Below are 22689 nucleotides of genomic sequence, written 5' to 3' on the forward strand. Positions count from 1 at the left end.
GCTACGATCTGCAGGCTAGCGGAGTTGACCGGGTGATCCAGACGCCTCGGTCACCCCACCGTCCAGACCCCCTGACCAGGCCAAACGGGGACCGAACGTCGGACACAGCGACTTAGAGTCTACGACGCATCGGTGGGCCCAACGACGTGTCGTCGGAAGCCGCGACGACGAGATGACGTGGCCACGTTGATGGACGCAATGTAAATATTTTGGACTTATCAAATCAAGATAGCTGAGGACTTTGGGGAATTTCTAGAATGAACTCGTGCTGTAAATTGTTTGTAGTGTGATGTTTTCTTTGTCGTTTGTTTTTTCAATTATAAATGTTTCTCTTAAACGAGCGACTTATCCCTGTCTGTCTTTAGTCCACCGAAAGTCGTGACAGTGGTAGAGGGGTTGAGCTCCTCGTTAGCTTGAAGGAGACGGTCCAAGCGGTCGTCGTGGACCGGCGCAAAGAGGGAAGAGTCACGTTGTCTCTCGATTACAGATATGGCCGGGGTGCCGACATCCATAATTTTGCCGGCCATTTGTGCCAGTGAGTCGGGGGTTTCTGTGGAGGACACGCCCAAGATCATCCGCACCTGCTGTGGCAGTCGCTGTGGCAAGAGCTCCCGTAGAATGGATGCGTCCAACGCAGCAGACTGGTCCCCAATCAGATGCCGCATGCGACGCAGAAGCTCCGTGGGCTTTCGGTCACTGAGCTCCTCCGCGGTGAGTAGCTGCTGCAGCCTACGCTGTTCCGACTCGGTTGTCCGGCGTATAAGCTCTGTTTTAAGAGTGTCGTAGGGTGTGTCAGGAGGCGGAGAGCGCAGAATGTCCCTTACGATTGCGATGACAGCAGTTGCTAAAGCTACGATGACGTAGTAGTACCTTGCTATTTGCGATGTTACTCGATGTCGTCGGAAGAGAGGCTCGACGCTCAGAAACCAGAGTTCTGAGTCCGACTGCTAAAACTCAGGGTAGCTTGAGAGTTGCGACGACAGGTTCGGGTACCGTGTGGTTCGGTGTGACGTCGCTGTTGGGTGTAGTGTCCATGATCAGCCGGAATGAACGAGGCTGAAGGTGCTTACCGTGGACACTCGGTGCGTTGGCGAAGGAACGAGCAGGTGGCGCGTTGCCGTCGGAAGTCCAGGGTCACCACTTGTGGGAAGACGTGATGGCTTTTGGTTGCCCACATTTATTTAGGCACTGTCACAGACGCTGTTGCTCTTGTCGCCGTTCTTGCCGTCTTGTCGCCGTTCTACTCTCGCACTCAGCTCGAACGTGCGGAGCAGCCGAGGCGCAACATCGTCGTCGTCGTCGAGACGCTGACGGCTCGCCATAGTACTATAGACACATAGTGCGATTGGCGGTGGTTTGCTCCCAACTACCCTCAGTTGCACTACGCTCCTAGAGGCGGCATGACGTGTGTCGAGTCAATTCCTGAACAACGATTTACAATGTGGTGAGCGCGCTTTAAATCATGGATCCTGAATCTCAAAGAGGTGCGACTTAATGATGACGCATTTCGCATGCACCGATAAATCCCCATTGAACATTTATTTGGCAAGAATCACTTCTACTTCACGTATGTTACTTTCCCGCCAGAGAGGTTCCCGTCGAACACTGCAATATTACCGCTAGATGTGACAAAAGGCAGAGAGCAAAACCATCCAAGGCAGCTCAACGAGTCACGCAAGAAGAATTCAATCTGTAGTCCGTGAAGTCACATACAGATAGCACAGTACGGTAGCAACATTTAGAGGGTTTGAAAGCAACGAAACGTTACGCTTCGGAGCGTGCGCTTTTTATAGAAATAGGCGACAAAATTTGGTGCAAGACAAGGAAAACGCTGGCGTCACGCGACAGCTTGTCACGCTATGGTTTAATAAAAGGCTTCGACGACGCGAGGCTAGGAATAGTCGGTGGCCCTACGTTTACAGAAGAAGCAAGTTCGGAAAGTGCTAGTCAGCGTCGGTGCCTCAGTAAAATAGGTCGCAATGTGCTTTTATGCCCTCACTTTGGTCTTCGTGCTTACATCAGCAGGTGAGGCTTTTGCTTGTTGTGGTGCCCTTTCTTTTGCCTTTACAGATATAAATTTAAGAAAATTGCTTTGACAACTCAAAGCTCCTCGCAGCTGTTCTTGTTTCTACAGTGCCTTGTCGGTAAGCGCCAGAGCAGAGACACTGTTTGTTGTCGTACTGTCAGTAGCCTCAACCCTATCTTATAAATGTATTCCTGCCAGGAAGTTCGTACATGACCGCTTGTTTGCAGAAATCACTCACTGCCATGGCGAGAGTAGAGCCGTCTCTTTATTCTACTGAATGTAGGAAGGTATACGTCAGAATGAAAATTTAAATTACGGGCCCTATAACGTAAAACTATTCCAATACGTGTTTATTCGAATCTCCTGACATCAAATTTACGTAACAGCCAACACAAGCATCGGGCGGTGACCTACAGCCTTGTCTGAAGAGCCCAATCAAACGCTCTTGTCGTTTATAGGTCACTTTTGCGTACTTTTAGAGCAAATAACATTGTCTGCATTGAGCGTTTTTTTATATATTTGGTTGAGAAAAGGCGAGGAGCACGTTCAAGTGCACAGGGTTTCGATGGGGCAGAGCCAGCGAAGTGAAAATAGATAACCGGATGAAGAAGCTGATGCAGGCGCCTGCGTTTCGTCCACTTCCCCTTACTTAGCTTGCGGTGGCTGGTCGAAAATCGCGGTGGCGTGCAACGGAAGGTTAAGAATGCCGCTAAAACGGATCCTCAACAAAGAAGAGTTGGCAGAGCGATTTCGTAAACGTGCCGAAAGAGCTCTATAATGTTATACGGCCACGCAAAAAGTTTCATTATGAGCAAATAAACCGATGCTCTCCGGCAGGTGCGAGTAACCAGTGCCTTAGCGATCGGCGGGCAGCCATCATGTATTCCTTTCCGAACGGGGCACTCTTCGGTTATAAAAAAAACAAAAAAAAACATTCAGTTTTGTCCGGCATAATAATGCATCTTTAACGCGTACACATCCCTTTAACGTGATGAGTTTCCGCGGTATTGTGACGTTGCGTGACAGACAGGTGCAGTGGGCGCAGCCAGAAATCTTATGACAATTAGCGGAGGGCTAGTGGCGAAAAGACGTCGAATCAGAAGTAATCGTTTTTCTTTTGTTTGGTCCAATCGTGTATAATCAGTGTGTACACGTCATATCAGATGGAGAGTTGTCGCGGTTTTCGTGAAATAGCGTGACACACAGGAGAAGTGGGGATGGCTCGAATATGTTTTGACTAATCGCGGAGAGCTGACGGCAGAATCGGAATAGAAAAGTGTGGAATAACCTTACGGTATAGCACCCTACTTCACACAATTATGTGGCCAGATCGAGAAAAAGGTTTATTCATTTTATGGCTTCTTATATAAACTTCGAGCTAGTCCACTTAACTATAAAAGAGCCATAAGTTGCTCTTCTTTCATTTGAAAAGGAAAGGTTACCTAGCACTTATTGCGAAACCTGGATATTAACGACGTCAATATTTTTGAGGCAGTGAAGAGCGTTCCATATGTATGATTGCACAAGAATAGAGAATTCCGGTTTTTTTCGTTCTGACATTATGCGATTGTTTGAAGTGTGCTTCACGAGTCAGATAGGGCCACAAAGAGTGCAGCACATCAGAGGAACGGCGCTGTGGACCTGGAAAAGGTAGGATGGTGGTGGTGGTGTAGCAGCACGCGGGATAGGCCCGGTATTCTTGGGAGGCAATTGTTCCGCCTACGCATTTCAGGACAGTATATGCCGGTTACATGGTTTCTAATTTTACATTTTTCACTTGTGTTGTTCTAACCATGTGAAACGCCTAACGGTGAGAAAGTGGAAAACGCAGCAGCTATAGAATCCCGCAAGTGCAACTCACCAGGCATTGCCTGCAAACATAGCCCTTCTATTCTTCGCGCGTTTTTGCCTGCAGATCTAAGACGTGCGCAGTTTTTTACCTCGTTTGGAGATGTAGTAATCCCATTGTTATTTCTCATCAAGAGCTATGACGTTGTGTGAAAATGCTTGCAGTGCTGTGGACGGAAGCTCAGGTGATATCTGAACGGCGGTACGAACCTGCTCGTCCGTGGAACGGCCACCGCCGGACGGGGGAATATCCTGTCAGATATGTAGAAGTTGACAACGTGAGAGGAACGCGTTGTGGGGTAAGTTGTCTCCTTCTTTTCGGCTTCTTATGAGGGCGTGGTCATAGTGAACGAGAACGGGAAACCTGTAGTTCCTCGGAACCCGTAGCCACGCGTACATCTTGCTGAGAAATTAAGCAGGAGAATAATGTAATAATAGACGCAAGCGCTTTCCACCCTTTTGTTTTGGTGAACATACAACGAAGGTTTCCATATGGTCGTCAGTGGCTTTAAGCAATGAACTTACCATGAATCGTGCTGCTCATTGACGTTGCAAAGTAATTTAGCGACGGGGAAGGCCGCATGTGGGCCTTATCTTATACTTTTTAATACCCTACTTTAACTTGATACCCTTAAAATGGCACTTTAACATGTTAACGAACTACTAGCCTGGTCATAAATTCTGTAAGATACAAACACAGTATCGCAGAATAACTAGATTCCCTTAGAAGTCAGACAATTTTAACTGCACAGACGTGTCGTTAATGGATGGAATTGATGACTTTTGAGCGGCACTAAAATGCTCCTTTTTCGTTGTTGTTGCAGAACATGATCTGCCCAGCCAATCGGCGATGCGCGCAGCCGCAAATAGGCTGCGTTCGCGACGTTTGCTTCACCTTACCTACGTGTGAGTGTTAAATAGGAAAATGTCCGAAGTCATGCAATAGAACAATAACGTACGCTGTTTATTGCGGCTATTTAGAACTGGAATCACTAGAAATTGAACTCGGCCGGTATTTTGTAGCCATGCGTTATGCTTTGTTCTATACTAGTCTTATCATCCACCGCTCACGGCCCGCTGATCCCGTCGATAACGTGAGCGGATCGTCGCTCTGACCACTGACCAAGCGCGAAAAGAGAGAAAAGGCATTAACATCGGAAAGGCATCGCTACAAAATACCGGCCCTCGTCCGAGGCCGCATAAAGCAAACCTATTCTATTCTGATTTTATTGCAATCGCCTGACGTCAAACTTACGTAACTGTAGACGTAAACATGGGGTGGTGACCCACAGCGTTGTTTGAACAACCCAAATAAACGCTTTCCTCGTTTATAGGTCACTTTTGTCTGCTTTGAAAGAAAAAAAGCATTGCCTAACTTGACGGAGTTTTCTTATCTAATTGGCTGACAAGAGACGAGGAGCGCGCAGAAGTGGAGAGGGCTTCAGTGGGTCTGAGCTAGAGCAGGGAAAGTAGATAACCGGATAAGGAAAACGGTGCTGGAGTCTGCGATTGGTCCACTTCCATTTGCTTAGTTGTTTTGGCTGGTGGAAAATCGCGGCTTCGTGCAACGGAAGGTTCAAAATGGCGCTAAAACAGATCCTCAGCGAAGGCGATTTGGCAGAGCGATATTTTATACGTGCCGAAAGTGCTCGCCAACGTTATACTGCCGCGCAAAATTTGTGTATCATACGGAGCGAAATGCATCCTCCCCGGCAGTTGCTAGTTTCCAGTGCCAGGGCGGGGAGAGGGCAGCCATCTTTCATTCCTTTTTGAACGCGGCAGTCACCGGCAATTTCGAAACAAACAAATTCAGTTGCTGCTCGGCATAATAATGCATCTATAGTGCACACACGCCACTTTGATGTAGGCAGTTCTCGCGGTTTTGTGACGTCGCGTGGCCGACAGGCGAAGTCGGTGCAGCCCGAAAAAGTTTGACGAATACCGGAGGGCTAATGGTGAAAAAGCTGCAGAATTGTAAATAATACTTTTTGTGTTGTTCAGACGAACCACGCATAATCAGTGTGTAGACTTCATATTGGATGGGATGTTTTCGCGGTTTTCGTGACGTCGCCTGACAAACAGGCGATGGGGGAGTGGCCAAAAAATATTTGACCAATCGTGGAGGGCTAATAGCAGAACTAAAATAGAAACAGAGTGGAATAACTCTACGTTTTGTGCGCCTTCAGCCCGCTTTGTTTCTACAGTACTCTCAAAGTCGTTAGGTCTGATAATATTCAGAAGAGCCAGGACTACGAGGAATGTATGGAAACGGGGCAATGGCATAATTCACGTACAATTGTGCGCATTCGTATAGGAAATAAATTATACTATGTGCTGCCGACACACCTAATTTAAAGCTACAGCCTTCACCCATCAAGATGATAGAAGTGCATGAACAAATGTGAACTTGAAGAATTAGGCGCGTTCAGAATGCAGCAAGACTCCCCGGGCATTTAACAACGCCGTTCTACTCTTTGTAGCCTCTCGACATCCCTTCTTTAGCTTAGTGTACCACCGTTGAGGCCTCACTAGCATTACTAAAACGTCAGCATGCTTTCAATTTATGACAGGATATTTTCGCAATTTAAAACAGCTGTTACTTGACAACATTGCTATCATTTTCTCTCACAGGTGTTTAGAGACTCGCCGCCACATTGAGGAAACTGTCATCACTCTCGTGTCCACAAGACTCATCGCTGCCAGTCTAAAAATAAAATATTGTAAAAGATCAGTGGCTACGGTTGTGGTTATTCTGCACTAGAGATAATGGGAAATCTCTCTGTTTGTGGTTAAGAGCGTTCACAGTTTCTCCCATTTAGGAACGTCAACTTCAGTTTAAGATGGGGACGTACATTACCAAAGTAGTCCTTCGGTAACTATGATATTACGAAGGCAATGAATAACAATTCAGCAACGCTTCACAACGTATCCCGTGGACCGAAGAAATCTGCGAACATTTAATCTGGCCGTGCTGGATATCTATATATAACTGGAAAAATATATATAAAGGTACGACATATATTGGATCGGTAGCATCACATTATAGCAGTAACCAGTACATAAATCCTAGCAGAGAAGTAAGAAAACCATTGGCCACTTCCTGTGTACGCAGTGCTACGTCTGTGCAGACAAATCTGCCATTAGCCCTCCGTGACTGGTCAAACTTTTGACCAATTAAAGAGGGCTAATGGCCTATTAGTAATAAAAGGAGAGTAGAAGTTTTCCGTTGTGGCGACCTTGTTTTTTAGACCTTGAAGTAAAGTTGTACAGCGTCGCAAACGACTCCACTACATTACATATCGCATCAACAATGATATCTCCACAATGTCAAATTAGAACTTAAGCAGTTAAATAGTCAGTGTCTTAGCTGGTTCGAGAAAGCCGTCGGAGAAACTTATGTGTACATGCAAGCTTTTGCTTATGGGTGACACGAGCCGTTATACAGGGTGTCCCAGCTATCACGCAGCACGATTTAAAAAAAGACGAACGGCGTTACGCGAAGCAAACCGAGTGCATATTGTTTCAAGTACAGTGGAATAACCGCCAGTAATTTTTTCGTTACTGAGATTTAATTAGCTAATTGTATTTAATTATCTAACTCGAGAAGTACTGCCCTAATTATCAAAGTGTCAATGAGGAAATTGCAGAACAACATGAAAAACTCCCGATACAGCTTTCTGTTGCTCAATACGTGCTACATAAATGTGTTTTTGCGGGGGCGAAAGGGGCCCGCGAATACACACAGAATTGCCGCGCGACTAGTCGCTCGAGGCGCTTTGCGTGTATTCACGGGCTTCTTTCGTGCTCGGAAAAACACTTTATGTAGCACGAACTGAGCAACAGAAAGCTGTATCGGGAGTTTTTTATGTTGCTCTACAATTTTCTCATTGACACTTTGACAATTAGGACCGTACTTCTCGAGTTAGATAATTAATTACAATTATCCAATTAAATCTCAGTAACGAAAAAATTACTGGCGACTACTCCACTACACTGGAAACAATACGCACTAGGTTTGTTTCGCGTAACGCCGTTACTCTTTTTTCAAATCGTGCTGCGTGGTAGCTGGGACACCCTATATATACGCCTTTCTGATTACTCGCGCTGCGTGCGATATCGCAAGGGGCGTAGACAGTGCGCATGTCGCGATTTTACACCAACACTCTCTGCGGACGCTTGTCCTAATCTGTCGCTTAGATAACGGGCTGTCGCGGCATATTACCCTGCCCTTGCGGAAGTTAGACACGAGGCTTTCCGGGACGCTACAATACCAAGTTTAAAACACGTGCCCGAAGCGTTTCAAGATGTTCAATAAGTCCGTGCACGCGTTGGTAAAACGTCCGGCATGACTGTGCCATAAAACACACTCGCAGTCAGGTCACTGCTTACGAGTACCTTGGAGCCAGAAGCTGCCATAAGCCATAAAGAACTTGTGCATCCCCGTCACTGTTATTCTGCTGTCGCTGGGTGAGTTCGTGTGCACGTATGGCAAATCAACAGATATCTACATAGTTGCCGTTGCCATGTAGTTGCCGTGTGCATGTGCTTGTTCACTATCACAAGAAACTAATATTGGTTGGTTTAGAATGCACTGCAATGCCTCACGAGGGAATAAGCGAATGCTAAACATCGGGCCGGTCATACTTGAAGTCACTCGCGCAGATAGTGTGATTACATTGGATTCCTATATGAACATGTGGTCATAAATACAAAGGCGCATGTACTTCAATGAGACAATAATTTGTGAGCTAGCTCGACTTCATGCATTATTGTTCTTGTTTATTAAGCATGCAATGGTTTACTCATTCATTTCTTTACTCAACATGCAAAGGTGCCAGCCTGCTCCTCGCTTGCCGTTTCCTGTCAAAAGTATACGTGTTTTTAAATCAAATAATAAAAATAATGATGCAAAGGTGAGAAACATAAGCTCATTAGCGCTATTAATGTTCGTTGCTTCTGAGGGACAGGTCTGTAGCGTTGTGACACCTGCACCGAGAGAGCGGTTGTCGTTGGCGAAGTAGGTGCATTACTGCGCTCGACTTCAAAGGGTGTATAAGGCCCCTTCAAAGGGGCCTTGTTTTAAAAATTATTTAAAAATGATACGGGAGAATACTGTGCACAGTTTACATTAAATGAAGGAAGTGCAGTTAACTTAAAAAAACAATTGCGTCGATTTTAAATACTACAACAGATTGTAATCATTCCTTCACATTCATTCAGACAAGTAGTACATAGTTGGGACTGGTTGAAAGGCTCAGAAAACCTGACCAAACGCTTTTCTTCCAACCCGCCTTTCCCCGTTTACACACTTCTCAATAGTGACTAAACCAAAACAAAACTTGCAGTCAGGTCATAAAAATAGATGTGGTGGCTAGATACTCGAAATAAACCGATGAGACGTAAAAATATATAGATAGAGTATAAATAGGAAAATATCATGGAAATGAAAATAACGCCACACCATGCGCAACTCTGCACTGCAAAGAAAAGAGCAAAGTGTGAAACAAACATGACATATGCGTGAATGAAGAAACAGTAAACATTGTTTGAAGTTAGCTTTGGGTTGTTCAAAAATACGCTCGCACTTTCTTTTTAAAGATGCAAATAGAAGTGCTTTTATCTATTAACGTTTTTACAGAAAGAAGGAAGGAAGGAAAATAAGAGGTGAAAGGCAGAGAGGTTAACCACGTTAAGTGTACCGGTTGGCTACTCAGCACAGGGGGATGGGGTAAGGGCAGAAAAGATTAGAAAACAAGAGAAGATTAAAAAAAAGAAAGAAACGAAAAAGAAAACCAACCGAAGGGTGTTGGTTTAAATAGTGGGGAATTTGATGTGCTAATTTTTGTGTGCCGTAGTTAGTACAACTCTTCTTTTGTGTAAATGTTGGGTAGGCTAATTGTGGCTGTGATACTTACAGAGAAATAACTGAATACACTATTTGGATTAATTGAAACCTCGTGGTATACAATAATCACTCATTCCCACTCAATCTTTTCTAAAGAGCGGCTCTGCAGGTGAGCGAGACGACACTGCTTCACTGCTTCAACGTTGGCGTAACTTCCGGTGTGCCGCAGGGTTCTGTCCAGGGACCATTACTCTTTTAGCTGTATATTAATGATTTATTTTCTAACATACCTGTCAACATACGTTTATACGTGGACGACTGTGTGCTTTATCAAAATATGAACTCACCTAAAGATCGTGTTCTTCTTAATGATTATTTTGACAATTTCAGCCAATGGTGTAAAACCTGGCAAATGACTATAAACTTCAAGAAAACCGTGTACATGTCATTTTGTAGGCGCTTGTTTCCATCCACGTTTCCTTATGCATTTAACGGTTGCGTACTGGAAAGAGTGTCCGAATATAAATACCTGGGTCTTTATTTTACCAATAACACGTCATGGTCTCATCATATAAATTATATTTGCAACAAAATCACTTAAAAAGCTGGGCTACTTATGGCGTAGTTTGCGCACAGCTCCTTTAAACACTAAAGTAGTCACTTACAAATCAGTTATCCGGCCACTTCTGGAGTATGCCTGTGTGGTATGGAATCGACATAAGAAATCAGACACCATGAAATTAGAAATGGTCTAGATAAAACTATCCGGTTTATCTACCGTCGATATGACAGCAGCTTTTCTCCATCTTCTGAACTTTCAGAGTTAAATCTAACAACTCTCAGCATCCGTCGCAACATAGAATCCCTAAAGATATTGCACTCACTAATTATCTCATCGAACACTTCTTGCCTTAGCACATACATAAAATTTGCCGAACATTCCTCGTCTAGGAGGAATGTTCACACACTTATGAAAAAAGTCTAGGCGAGATGCGTCACCACGAAGAGAGCGCAAAACACATAAATTCAAAGAATGTCACAATAAAGCTATTTTTACAAATATAATAAAGGCAATACAATCATCGTGAGATAAAGAGACATACACGAAATTAATGATCAACAAGAAGACAAAGTGGCCTTTCAAAGCGTACATGACCAAATAAAGTTCCAGTCTCTTCTAACAAATAAATTTGAAGAGTAAAGAAAGATACTACATTAGCTTTTGCGGAGAATATCTAAAATGGAGAGCCTTGTTCTCTGCACGCTGGCTTGAAGCAAATTAAATCCACGTGCCAGTGCTAAATGACAAAAGAGATTTTTTTCTCGCTTTTTTGTGTTCACAGTGGAGCATAATTTTGGTAGCTATACACTGGTTGTTTCACGTTCGAAGGTAACAATATGAGTTTCTTGATGGTCAAAACAGCCGTCGCAGAAAAATTATTTTTACATAACATTTTTGGCTTATGGGTCGCACGTACCGCTATATTGACGCCTTTGTGGTTGCTCGCGTTGCGTGCAATTTCGGGAAGGGGGCATTGTACACCACTCGTGATTTCGCGCCGACTCTTTCCGCATACAAGTCTGTTCTCGTCTGTCGCTTAGGTAACGCACTGTCTTGGCAGATTACCCCACCCTTGCGGAAAGTAAACACAAGGAGGCTTTCCCGGACGCTCACGACACCAGTTTTCATATAGGTGCCCCAATCGCTTCAGGATGTTCAACGGTTCCGCGCACGCGCCGTTGGAACGTCCCGCACGCATGTGCAATAAATATAACTCGCATTCGCATGCTCGCTCGCCAGCTCCTCACAGCTACAAGCAGTGATAAACCATGAAGAACTTGCCCATCGTTCTCGTTATTGTTCTGCTGTCGGCAGGTGAGTTTGTGTACGTGCACAGTAAAGACAGGAAGGTTGTGTCTTCGTGCCAAGGTGTCGGCCCTCACAATTTGTTAGTGTGATTGCTTTTAAAGGCGTCTAATGCATCACCCTGTCACTGAACAAAAAAAATGTACATTTTGCAGGTGATACGAGAAAATATTTGCATAAATAGTGCGAATTCTTCATTTTTTAATGTGAATATGTTTTTATAGATTTAAACACGAAAGCAGTTTCTTAAGACAATAATTTGCGAGCTGGCTTAGCTTTCGCGTGCAGTATGCATTGACGTTGTTGTCAACTCAGCATGACAGAAGGTTTTATAGTGAAAAAATATACTCATTGGCACTTCTTAAGAGTCACTTCATATGACGAACCTAAAGGATTGCGACCACTAAATATTATTTGCGTGCCGACAGTGGCTGTCAACGGCCTCGCTACTCTACTTTTCTTTGAAAGCTGTAGACCTCGTTCTAACAATTATTCTGAACACCACTGTGTATTGTTAACAAGAAAGGAATAAAGAGACACTAGCATAACATCCAACTAAAGAAAATATTAGTAGCACCTTTAGTATGAAGTGTGGAGTTGTTTCTTGTTTTAATGCTTTTTGATGATGGTCATTTTCTTGGTACTCCTTTGAGTGCTTTCCTCGACTGATCTTTTTTTCTTTTTTTTTGAAGTCTACATTGATATTATCGTAGCGTACGTCTTGCCTTTCATATCTATCGCATCCCGCAGGCTGTTTACCCAGAGCTTCATTATGTAATTTTGTTCTGATGCTTATCGGCATGTGTCAAGCAACGCGTCATATAGAGCACCACGATTTCTCAATTTCTCCATTGCATGATGCTTTTCTCTATGATGGTGCCTTGCCCATGCTCCTTCTGGTGCTTTCCGAGATCCCCCCCCCCCCCCTTTTTTTTCTCGTTTTACTTTGTGTGGTATTTTTTTTCTCAATCGTTAAGGTGTGTAATCGTATGTGGTGACGTGCCTGACATATCAGTCTCATTGTTCACTTTGCATTGTCCAGAGCTGTTTTCGTAATTTAGACTTCTATATTACTCAAGTACACTGTATCCCATTCTGTAAAACCACCCCTGCTTAATGCCTGAAATAGTCGAGGTGTACCTAAATAAATAAATAAATAAATAAATAAATAAATAAATAAATAAATAAATAAATAAATAAATAAATAAATAAATAAATAAATAAATAAATAAATAAATAAATAAATAAATAAATAAATAAATAAATAAATAAATAAACAAACACCGTTATGATCTGTTAGATACGTGTATAGGCGTTCTAAAATAAGTCCCACTCTTAGATCTTTAGAGTAAACGCATTATTGACACTGTGGTTTGTTTCGAACTATAAAAAAATTTCCTATAAAAATGAAACATCCAAACACAGGAGAAGTTACCAAACCCGCGCCCCTCATGATGTACAACATTAAGTGATATAAATTATAGGCAGGGCAGACGTTCTTGAGAATTTTTTGTTGAATTTTAAACCGCACAGCCGTGATTCACTTGAAGGGCATGCAGCGTTAACTTGGCATTCGAAGTTCTTAAATGCTGGAGCATAATAAAAATTTACTCATTGCAGTGATGCTGGCGGATGCTCAGGGGTTTCGAGGAGGCCGAGTTGTTGGTCGTCAGTGTGATGTAAGTATGCTAAGTATACTGGAATTTACTATACTAGTAAAATGTGCACATTTCTAAAACTACGACAGAACTCGGCAAGAAGTAACATACATTTGCGAGTCATGGTTCTAAAGCATCTGTTTGACAACGATATGGGTAGTCCGGCATTCCGACATTCTTTAGACTCAATATTATAGGTCCCACAACTATACGGACATATAACACTGAGTCTATAGCACGGACTACGAACACGGTGGTGAAACGGTCAACTTGTGCTTGTCCAAATTAGTACCTTCTGTTGCGGCAGCCTAACGTCATGTAAATGATTATTAGGTCGGGTTATCAGTCCTACAAAAGGAAGTTGGCAGTTAATGGCATGATCTTCCGGTTCGGAGTTTTCGGGAAGTTGCGCAGCACAAATTACAAGGCTGCGTGATAAGCAGGTACACGTTCCCAGCTCTCACCTACTAACTTTCCCATTGGCCGCCAAGTGGTGGTGAATTGAACTAATCTGATTGGTAACAAGAACAATTCCCGCTCCTGCTCTAGCGCTTCACGAAATTTCTGAGACGTCAGCATATTGTAATAGCCAATGATATTCAATAATAAATGATATTGAAGTATGTATATCTTCACGTTTCGAAGCAATCATTGCTTCCTCGTAAGTCAAAGTTTTTTTCCTGCAGGTAAAAGCGTCAGTGCTGTTGAGAGCAAAGCATGGATTTATGCGACGCATCGAATGTGTTTATGATGGTAAAAGTGGTAGAGATCTTGCCGGTGAAACTGTCGTCTTGTAGACGTCGCTAGACAATATTGCCGGCATTCACCTGCAGTGCTTAAGGCTTACGGCGCTAATCCCGTACGTTAGAAATTTGAGGCATGTCGAAATTGAAACTGTGGCATGCGCCAGGACCCCACTGCCAAAAAAAAAAATGGGCTCAAAATCAGAAACATTATTGCCGCATATGGTGCAGCAAGACAACTTCTATTTCATCTCTTGACTCTTTTGCAGCGACAACTCTGCCGGCTTGGACAACGTTGCGTCGAGGTACCAATTAGATGCTTCAGGGCACCCTGCCCACGGCTGTTCAGATGTGAGTGGAAACCTTAATCTGCCAAAGGGCTACCATATTATGAAACTATTTATACACAGGCGGATCACCAAACAGTGCAGAAGGTGCAGACAAGTGCTAAGTGGCCTGAAAAAAATGCTGAAAAATAGTGTGGTTACTACGTTCGGTTGCAAGAGCTTCATGGCAAACAAAAGAACAATAAGACGTATTGGACTAACTCGTTTCCAAAAAAACGCGACCTCGAATAAGTAACGATTACACAATTTCATGTAGTAGTGTATTCTATACTCAAATGTATATTGGTCCAGAAACAAGACTATTTGTGAAAAATGTGGTATTCATTGAAACAAGTCCTCGCTCTGTTTTTAGAACCCTATATTGCCTTTAGCACAAATAAATATTTCACTCAAAACGAAGCAATAACATTTCGGCGCGGTCCAAACGAGTTATATTGTGATCATCGTTTATATTTGTTTGCGTTTATAGCTAGTAAATAGAAATGTAATAACGGACCAAAAAGCAAGTTTTCTTTTTTCTCGGGGAAAAAAAACTATGACCTGAGAGACAGAAATGCAGAGGACGGGCATTGTGTTTCTGTGTACCAGCTCGTAATCATTGTATGGGGAAATTTTCTGCACGGTAGTTTGCATCGCAACACAATGTTCTACCTTAATGAAACGTTCAGGCCAGTCAGCACCAACATATAAAAGTTCTCGTGAAAACTCAAGCAATACTGACTGTTGCTAGAACAAGTTGCAGTGCCTGCTATGTCGACAGTGATATCGTGTACGTTTTTATATTTTACTTTCAGGCGTCTGAAGGAAGAATTCCTGAGATAAAAACACTTCTTCCCCAAAGCCCAGCCTCGAGAGTTTCGTGTTTAGCAGCAGACGAATGACAGGTCCAAGAAGACATAGCTTATTTGAAAATAATATGCTAATAAAACATATTCACTACTCATTGTTTCTCTGTATTTCATTGAATAACACGAATCCACCAAGTCCTTGTCGTTACAAATACATTCGTGCCGACAGACCAAAAAACGGGAGCAGTGTGTGACGTCTTTTTTCGTGTGACGTTTGGTCAGGATATGATGACGTATCCTGGGTGGGAATATACAAGGATCACCAATCAATGTAACACGCAGCGCCGGTTCTACACGACGCTATAAAAGCTGCAACGATAATTTGGCTGTTATGCTAATAACAATGTAAGATGAGCCTAAGGCCTGCTGCACGTAACATCGGCGACACATGGGAGGACATTTGCACGCAGGATCAGCGAGCGGAATAACCGACCCTTTCAATTTATTTCATATTAATCAAGTGGTGCATATTTATCACGCCATACGTGCTCAATCATCTTCACTTTGTTAGTGTTTGGTTTGATTATTATATCCACCGGTTGCTATCCCTGCACAGGATATGCAGGTCTGCAATAAATGAAATAGATAACTAACAGTAACTTAAAGTAACGCCATCGCTGTCTCTGCATTGTCGAGAAGGTAAACATCATGTAACGTTACAGTTCTAGAATATATAACGTGTCCCTGATTGACCATTGGACACATAAGACGTGGAAGGGCCATTCATCCGGTGCGTAAAATAGAGATAACACGTTGAGTTGGCACCTGAGAGTAAATAAATGACAATTTCCTGTTTACGTTTTCAGCATTGCGACCATTTATTGTGGGCGTTTCAAGAAAAATTAAAAAATTGAGTTAAATAAACAAACAAACAACGCGGAGAAATTATGCAGATTGAACAAATATGTTCGATTCTGTGTTAAGCGGGTAAAAAAATTTCGTGCAAGTAATGGTGGCGGTGTACGATTGTGTTTACTCTCCTTCCATGCAGTGTTCAACCTCCTTCCATGTTTATTCTTATCCACCACAAATATAATACCTTTATACGCATGCACAATTTTTGTGTTTACACATTAAACCGCCGGAAAGCCACACGGAAATTGAAACGCCAAACCAGGTGAATGCACCGTATGAGACGCCTACGCAGCGATGAGACGAGGGCGAATATGTATGACGCTCGTTGAGGGGAAAATGGTGATGGAAGGTGTATGCACTAAGAAGTACGACACATATCTAACTACATTTGTTGATCTGGTGCTTCTTGTGTCATAGTAGCACTTGCCCATTCTGAAGGATTGGCCCAGAGGGGACACGCAGCAACTGGCATATACCAAATCAATAAAATCAGTGAAAATAAAAAGAATGCATTGAATATATTACGCCATTCTAGTAACAGGTTAGTGCCCTTTAGAAATAACTGCGAGCCGACATTGCTCGTTGAGGCTTTATGTATAAGTTAATTTTGTCGGTCAGGGTAGAAGGGTCACACAAGCCCTCGTTCGCTGGTTCTGTTGCATTCGGTGCACATCTAGCCTTCGTGTGTATGTACATCCACAAAGATGTCCACCGAGACACTGACCGACTCAGCAGCGGACAATAGCCATTCCAAACCAGGGAACGCAGACAAATAAAGGACGAGGTCTCACTCATAATTGTCTATCGGCCGAGAAAAACGTGTATGACCTCTTCAACGCATATGCATTGGAAAACTCTCTTTACAGTTTCCCGTAAAAACGCACGCATGCGCATACATGCGTGCGCGCGCGTGCGGGAGCCACAATGTGCTTCCGCCTAACGCTTAACACCCTGAATACAACTGAAACATGAAGTATTCTGCTAGCACAACAGGTCATGTAACAAGAAGACCTACAAGCAAAGTTTCAGCCTAGAAGATAATTGTTAATTTTGTCGTCACAAGAAAACAGGTGCCGCTACAGAGACATTTGTGGAGACGGATGCAAGCCCAAAATGGCTCAACAACTTTCGTCTACCAGAAAGCTTAGCATTGCGTGTTTGGACAGGGAATCGTCTGCGAAATGTGTATGAACCTACATATAAAGTAAACAAAAAATCTAGTGGTTTCGTCAGGCATACGAGCACGGGATACTTTGAAGTTTAGCATAGCTATCAATGTTGCAAAAAAAATTGGCTTGTTTTTGTAGCTCCATTACATGGCAAACCTGCGGCTCACTATGAATCGTAGTGATACAGCGAACCTTCCTTAGTTAACACTGTTGTGACGCATGAATAGCTGTGCAATTTTCATTAGACAGCTACACAGTATATGGAAAATCATTTAATTATACATTCAATTCGTGAAATAAATTTACCGCGCTATTCATGTAACCTCATGTGCGGACCACTAAAGCGAACTAAGTCAACGCCCATTTTATGCAACGACGACTGTGATGTGTAAATCGTATACTGAAAATAATATAGGTATAACTATCCCCTTCATAGCCAATGCTGCAACGCTTACAATCAACGCTGTGAGTGCGGAATTCATGCAAATTAGTTTCCCTACTAAGAATGCTATCAGTTTTAATATGCGTCTCCATCTGCCACAAATTGCAATTATGTTCCACATAGATTGGTCATGGACTGCGTGTGAAAGTATACCTGGGCATGTTATATCAAAAGAAAAAAAATCATGCTCTTGATAGTACTCCCCCCCCCCCCCCCCCCCCCCCCACACACACACACCCTCTGTCTAGCTACAAATAAAATCCATACGGGTTTCTCAGAACGAAAGTCGTGGAAAGGAAATGACAATATGAACTGGTCAGAAGCTCGATGTCGATCGGGACCAACGCCTTTGTGGTGAGGCCCTCTCTACAACGAATATTACAAGTGAAATGCCGTTCTGTTATTTGTTTAGTTAGCTAATATAAGGTTGTTTAAAAAAAGTCGCAGTTTCGCCCAATGGGCGAAGCATCAATTGTGATATCAAATGACTAGCGAGATTACGGAGTAAGGATAGTAGTTTTATCGGCTGTGTAAAGTCGGACACATTTGTTTACTAACTGAATGAACAACCATGGTGTCAGTGCACACAAGCAAACATAAATAGATCACACTCAATCCGCATACAGTCGCTGTCAAAACGCTGGTGTGAGCAAGCGCGATCGCAGCAGCGAGCGAAGGTTCGTGCGGTCTATCGATTCAACGAAAACTGAGTGGTGACAGCAGCTCATACAAAGAGCCGTGTGTACATTGCTTTCAAGATACGGTGCGCGCGACAGCCCACAGCCACGCAAAGTACAAGTACGCAGTTGCTGTAAGAGTAGAAGCTGCACCCCCTCCCTTCCGCGCTGCCTTCCCGCTTTCCTCCTTTCGCGTGGGAGATTGAGTCGCCAGTTTCCCTTGCGCCCGGTCGCAAGATACGCAGTTGGGGCCGCAGCTAAACGTCGCCTCCCCTCCATCCCTCCCATTCCCCCCGGCCTTTTGCACGACGGAAGACGTCGCGTTTGCTCTCCGCCGTGCGTTCGCTCTCCGTGAAAGCGCGAGTCCCTCGTGCGTTTTCATTCGCACGTACAGAATACTGCGCGTGGCGACGATTTTATCACCCGTTATACGGAACCTAACCGCGTCAACGACGGCTACGGCTACGGCAGAAATCTGCTTGGAGTGTCCATATAATTGTTATCGCAACAAAATAGGGACGGCAACTGAGACGTTGGAAGTTGCCGTGCTATCAGCAGATGCTAATTGAGCCGAAACAACTCTGACAGGATGTGTCATATACAAAGAGAGTCCAGCTGAGAAGCTTTATCCACACGTTAATGTTGCAGCTAGAAGATATAAATAATTGAATTACTTTTGTCAGCGTTCCTTAAAGGACAGGAGGAGGAGCTCGCACACATGCCGTGGCATCAGCACAACGCATCCTGTAATGAGAAACTGCCATAGATCAGTATTTATGCCGAACACGTACGTGCTGCAGGTTATCTTTTTAAGATGAAAATATGGTAAATCTATGTAAAATAGAGTCGAGAACATTGGTCACATGCGCCCATCAGAACATGTTCTGACGATGCACCCACAGTTGCAAAGGTGCAACTTCTGAAATAAAATAGCGTGCTGTGGTAGTTGTGTTGCTAGATAGAAATACATCTTAGCATGGTCAAAGCGGAGCCTCGCGTGTGCAGGTACAGAATCGATTGAGGAATGGCTGTTTAAAGCAACATTACTAATTACCGCTGATAGAAAGCGTTTACGTTCGACGAGCCTGAGGGTATACACACAAACGAACGTGTCTAGCGCGCGGGGGGCAAGTACTCCTCTATTGTGAATACAGTGAAGAGGCGTCGTTGTGCATTGTAGTGCCACTGCTGTCAGAAGTATAAACGTTATTATCCGGTCTTCTTGCACGCGGCACACATTTAGAAAATGAAGCGGCTGATCTTAAAGAGCCGCACTGCGATGTATGTTTATGCAACGATTACTCTTGGCAAAAAGGTGGCATATTCGTATCTAAGCACCCCGCGTACGTCCATGCAATCGCGTGAAGATACACTTTTGTATCTCTTGATTTGCAGGTTTGTTGAGGTGCCGATTTGCGGCAATCGTGAAAGCCAGTACATGAAAAAATGTTAACATATTGTTTTCAATAGCCACATCAGATGGAATGTACTGAACTTAAAACACCTTCTTTTTGGACTGGTCGCCAAAGCTCAACCATTGAAGGTAAGCACTTAGAGACCACAGCAGCAGTAAAGAAAACAAACGATGTTTGCGCACTGCTGTGAAAGCACTATGAGAGGTACCAGCCGGTCATCTCAAACATTTAAATACAAGTGTTATGTCTATGTTAACGGTTGTAATAACAGGATCAGTGTTTGAGTCTAGGTACACAAGCTTTCGAAAAAGCCAGAGCAAACTACCAGTTTAGTACTCCACAACTTTCAGCAGCGTGAAGACAGACATCAGCATAAATGGAGTAATAGCGTACGCGCATTCTGTACTATATGTTTCAATGACATGTCTTTGTGGTTGTTAAGGCATTCATTTTTTAACTATTTACAGGCCTGTGAACGTGGGTAGCACACTTGAAGATTGCACTTAGTCAACAAATCCCAGTCCGCAATTCGTGCTTCAGCAATGAAACCTCACAACCGAAATCTACAAAGGTCCGTTATTTAAAAGAATACACGGATCCAAACAAATCGTCTAGCGCAGTTACTTCACAGCTATGGTTTTTTCATGTTTAGGTAAAACATTCAGCTGAAGTTCTTTGTGACTCAAAACTTTACGGTATCTTATAACTTATCCAGGTTGGTGCATGTAGATAAAAGTTAGAAGTACAGTCCACGTGCAACCTCTGTTGCATTAGGACCGTGTTCCAGGTGTCACGTGCCATTTCCAGCTACACACGCCAACAACGATAGAGCTATCCCGCTATACACAACTGCGTGGTTTCTACGTATCCGGTGTTCCGTCATTGCTATACAAGATCGTCTGCATAGTCTATGAAAAGCTGCACTGACTTCGACTTTATCTTGAAACATTTGATAGATGCGGCAGATGCAACATGAGAAATAGAGAGAGAAAGTGGCATCAGTCAGCATAGATACACAGAACAAGCCTGGTAGTGACACTGTTAATGTGTTATCATATAGTAAAGGACTCATTATCTAGGTTTTCCGTTGCTGCATGTTCGTTTCTATTAGGAACTGAACTTACAGCAGCAGCAGTTGTTCTACTTAATATTCTTCCTTTTCTTCCTAACGGTTCATCATAGATGTGATATTATAGGATAGAGGAGCGGCGAACGTTCTGCGGTCTAAGTTTATTAGGGTCATCAGCTCTAGCTGCTGCCTGCTAATTGACCAATCATTCAGAACGAAGGGACGCCTGAAAGCATTTAAAGGATCAAGTGGTTTGGAAAGAAGAGTATTGTGGTAAGATAGACTGAACTGTAACGGGCATAAACGCATAGGGTTTAGCCTAGCAGTGCGCAGAAGCCCCAAGATGGGCTGAACGGGACGAAATTTTAGACTTCATGACGCGAGTTATTTTTCAAGCGCATCGATGTTGTCGCTGGCCGTCACAGTCAGCTCCAAAGAGGCACCGCTTAGATGAAATGGATGAAAACTAAAGTACGGTGCAAACAAACGCGATTTGACGACGCTTACTTTCAGCATTTCAAATATCGCGTATGCGGTGCTCTTTTGTTCACAAGTACCCTGAAATCACCGTGATTTTTTGGGTCTGAAATAAAATTGATCTTTTTTGAAACGTTGCCGCTACAAGGTAAAATTATTAGCAGGTCAAGGTTGTTGAGAAAAGATTGGACTTTTTTATTCAAACACTATAAGGCAACGCAAATTTGCCTTTAGGCGTAACATGCTTGTTAACAGTTAGTACTTCTATATGGTTAAGATTAATAACAGTTTGCTTGACAAATGTCAGCACATCCTGCATGCAATGAATTTCCTTGTTGGTTGTTGGGTGCTGCATTGAAATGGCCCATAAATGTTTTTAAGCGAAGCTTTATAGGCTCACAAGTTTCAGCGGTGGTGGTGGTGGTGGAGTCACACTGAAAAGTGGGCCGATCCTGGTGATAGTGCAGAAAGGGTCCAAGCTCAATGGCACATACCCCTGTCAAGTGGAATGAATGAATGAAAAACTTTATTTCATGAGCTTTTCAGCCCATGCGCCGGATGGAAGTGGTTCCCACTTCACAGGAATCTATATGCTGTTCTCGCCGCCTGACCCCTGGTTACGAGCCAAAGCTGGTCTTCCAGGGCGGGGCTGGACAGCAAGCTATTCCATCGCTCTCTAAGGGGTTGGATGTGTAGGGGGATCATGTTGGGGTTAGGATTGGTGAGGAGTGGTGGGTGTTGTTGGCTAAATTTACATTCCGCTATCATGTGAGTGGCTTGTTGGGCTTGTTGGTACATGGTTATACTTGGAGAATGCCAGCAAACTTGGAAGTAGAAAAAATCGAGAAGCCTTTCTGTCACTTTGTCTATGTCTTCTTCTCGATTTTTTCTACTTCCAAGTTTGCTGGCATTTTTCAAGTATAAACTGCTATCATGTGTTGGAGTGTACCTGGCTCGTGACACACGCGGCATTCTTGCCCGTACTGGCTCGGGTACATGCGGTTTAGTAATCGGGGGTGGGGAAGCGACTCTGTCTGGATCTGCCTATATGTTGTCTGCTGCTCCCTCGTTTACTTGAAGTGTGGCTCGGGGAAGCTCTGTCTCCCGTTTCTGTAATATTCCACTATGTCTTTGTACGTGACCAGTGGTTGGCTCTTTGCGTTCTCCTCTTCCCTCTCCGCGGCTGCGGCTCGGTGTGATAGCGCTCGGGCCTGCTGGTGGGCAAACTCATTGCCCTCCACTGCGGAATGGGCCGGAACCCAGATTAGTTCTATCTCCTCCCCTTTCGGGTGTTCCTTGCCTTTGAGCACCCGAAACACCAACCGGGACACCCAGCCGGACTGGAAGCTTCTATACGCTTGTTGCGAGTCTGTGACCACTCTGGTCCTGCCTTGTATAGTGAG

The 22689-nt window shown here is 43.7% G+C and overlaps 1 protein-coding gene and 1 long non-coding RNA gene across 2 annotated transcripts; one reads left to right on the forward strand and one right to left on the reverse strand.

Annotated features, from left to right (window-relative positions):
• Window positions 1-332: 332 nt before the first annotated feature.
• Window positions 333-1035, reverse strand: LOC119462201 (uncharacterized). Its single transcript, XM_037723548.1, has 2 exons — window positions 994-1035; window positions 333-947 (listed from the first exon to the last, which is right to left on the reverse strand). The coding sequence occupies exons 1-2, from the start codon at window positions 1033-1035 to the stop codon at window positions 333-335; spliced, it is 657 nt and encodes a 218-aa protein (XP_037579476.1).
• Window positions 1036-11510: 10475 nt separating this feature from the next.
• LOC119462694 (uncharacterized) lies at window positions 11511-15277 on the forward strand. The gene is made up of 4 exons (XR_005194150.2): window positions 11511-11595; window positions 13207-13265; window positions 14257-14338; window positions 15129-15277. It is a non-coding gene; the product is annotated as an uncharacterized LOC119462694 (long non-coding RNA).
• Window positions 15278-22689: the final 7412 nt, after the last annotated feature.

This window comes from Dermacentor silvarum, chromosome 8 (assembly GCF_013339745.2).
Source record: "Dermacentor silvarum isolate Dsil-2018 chromosome 8, BIME_Dsil_1.4, whole genome shotgun sequence".
NCBI classification, from domain to species: domain Eukaryota; kingdom Metazoa; phylum Arthropoda; class Arachnida; order Ixodida; family Ixodidae; genus Dermacentor; species Dermacentor silvarum.

What these genes read in the sequence shown, in the direction of transcription:
- LOC119462201 (XM_037723548.1), bottom strand. Translation starts at nt 1,035, where the DNA reads ATGGACACTACACCCAACAGCGACGTCACACCGAACCACACG. An exon ending in ACGTCACACCGAACCACACG is followed by an intron (nt 948 to 993) that starts GTACCCGAACCT and finishes CCTGAGTTTTAG; the next exon opens with CAGTCGGACTCAGAACTCTG.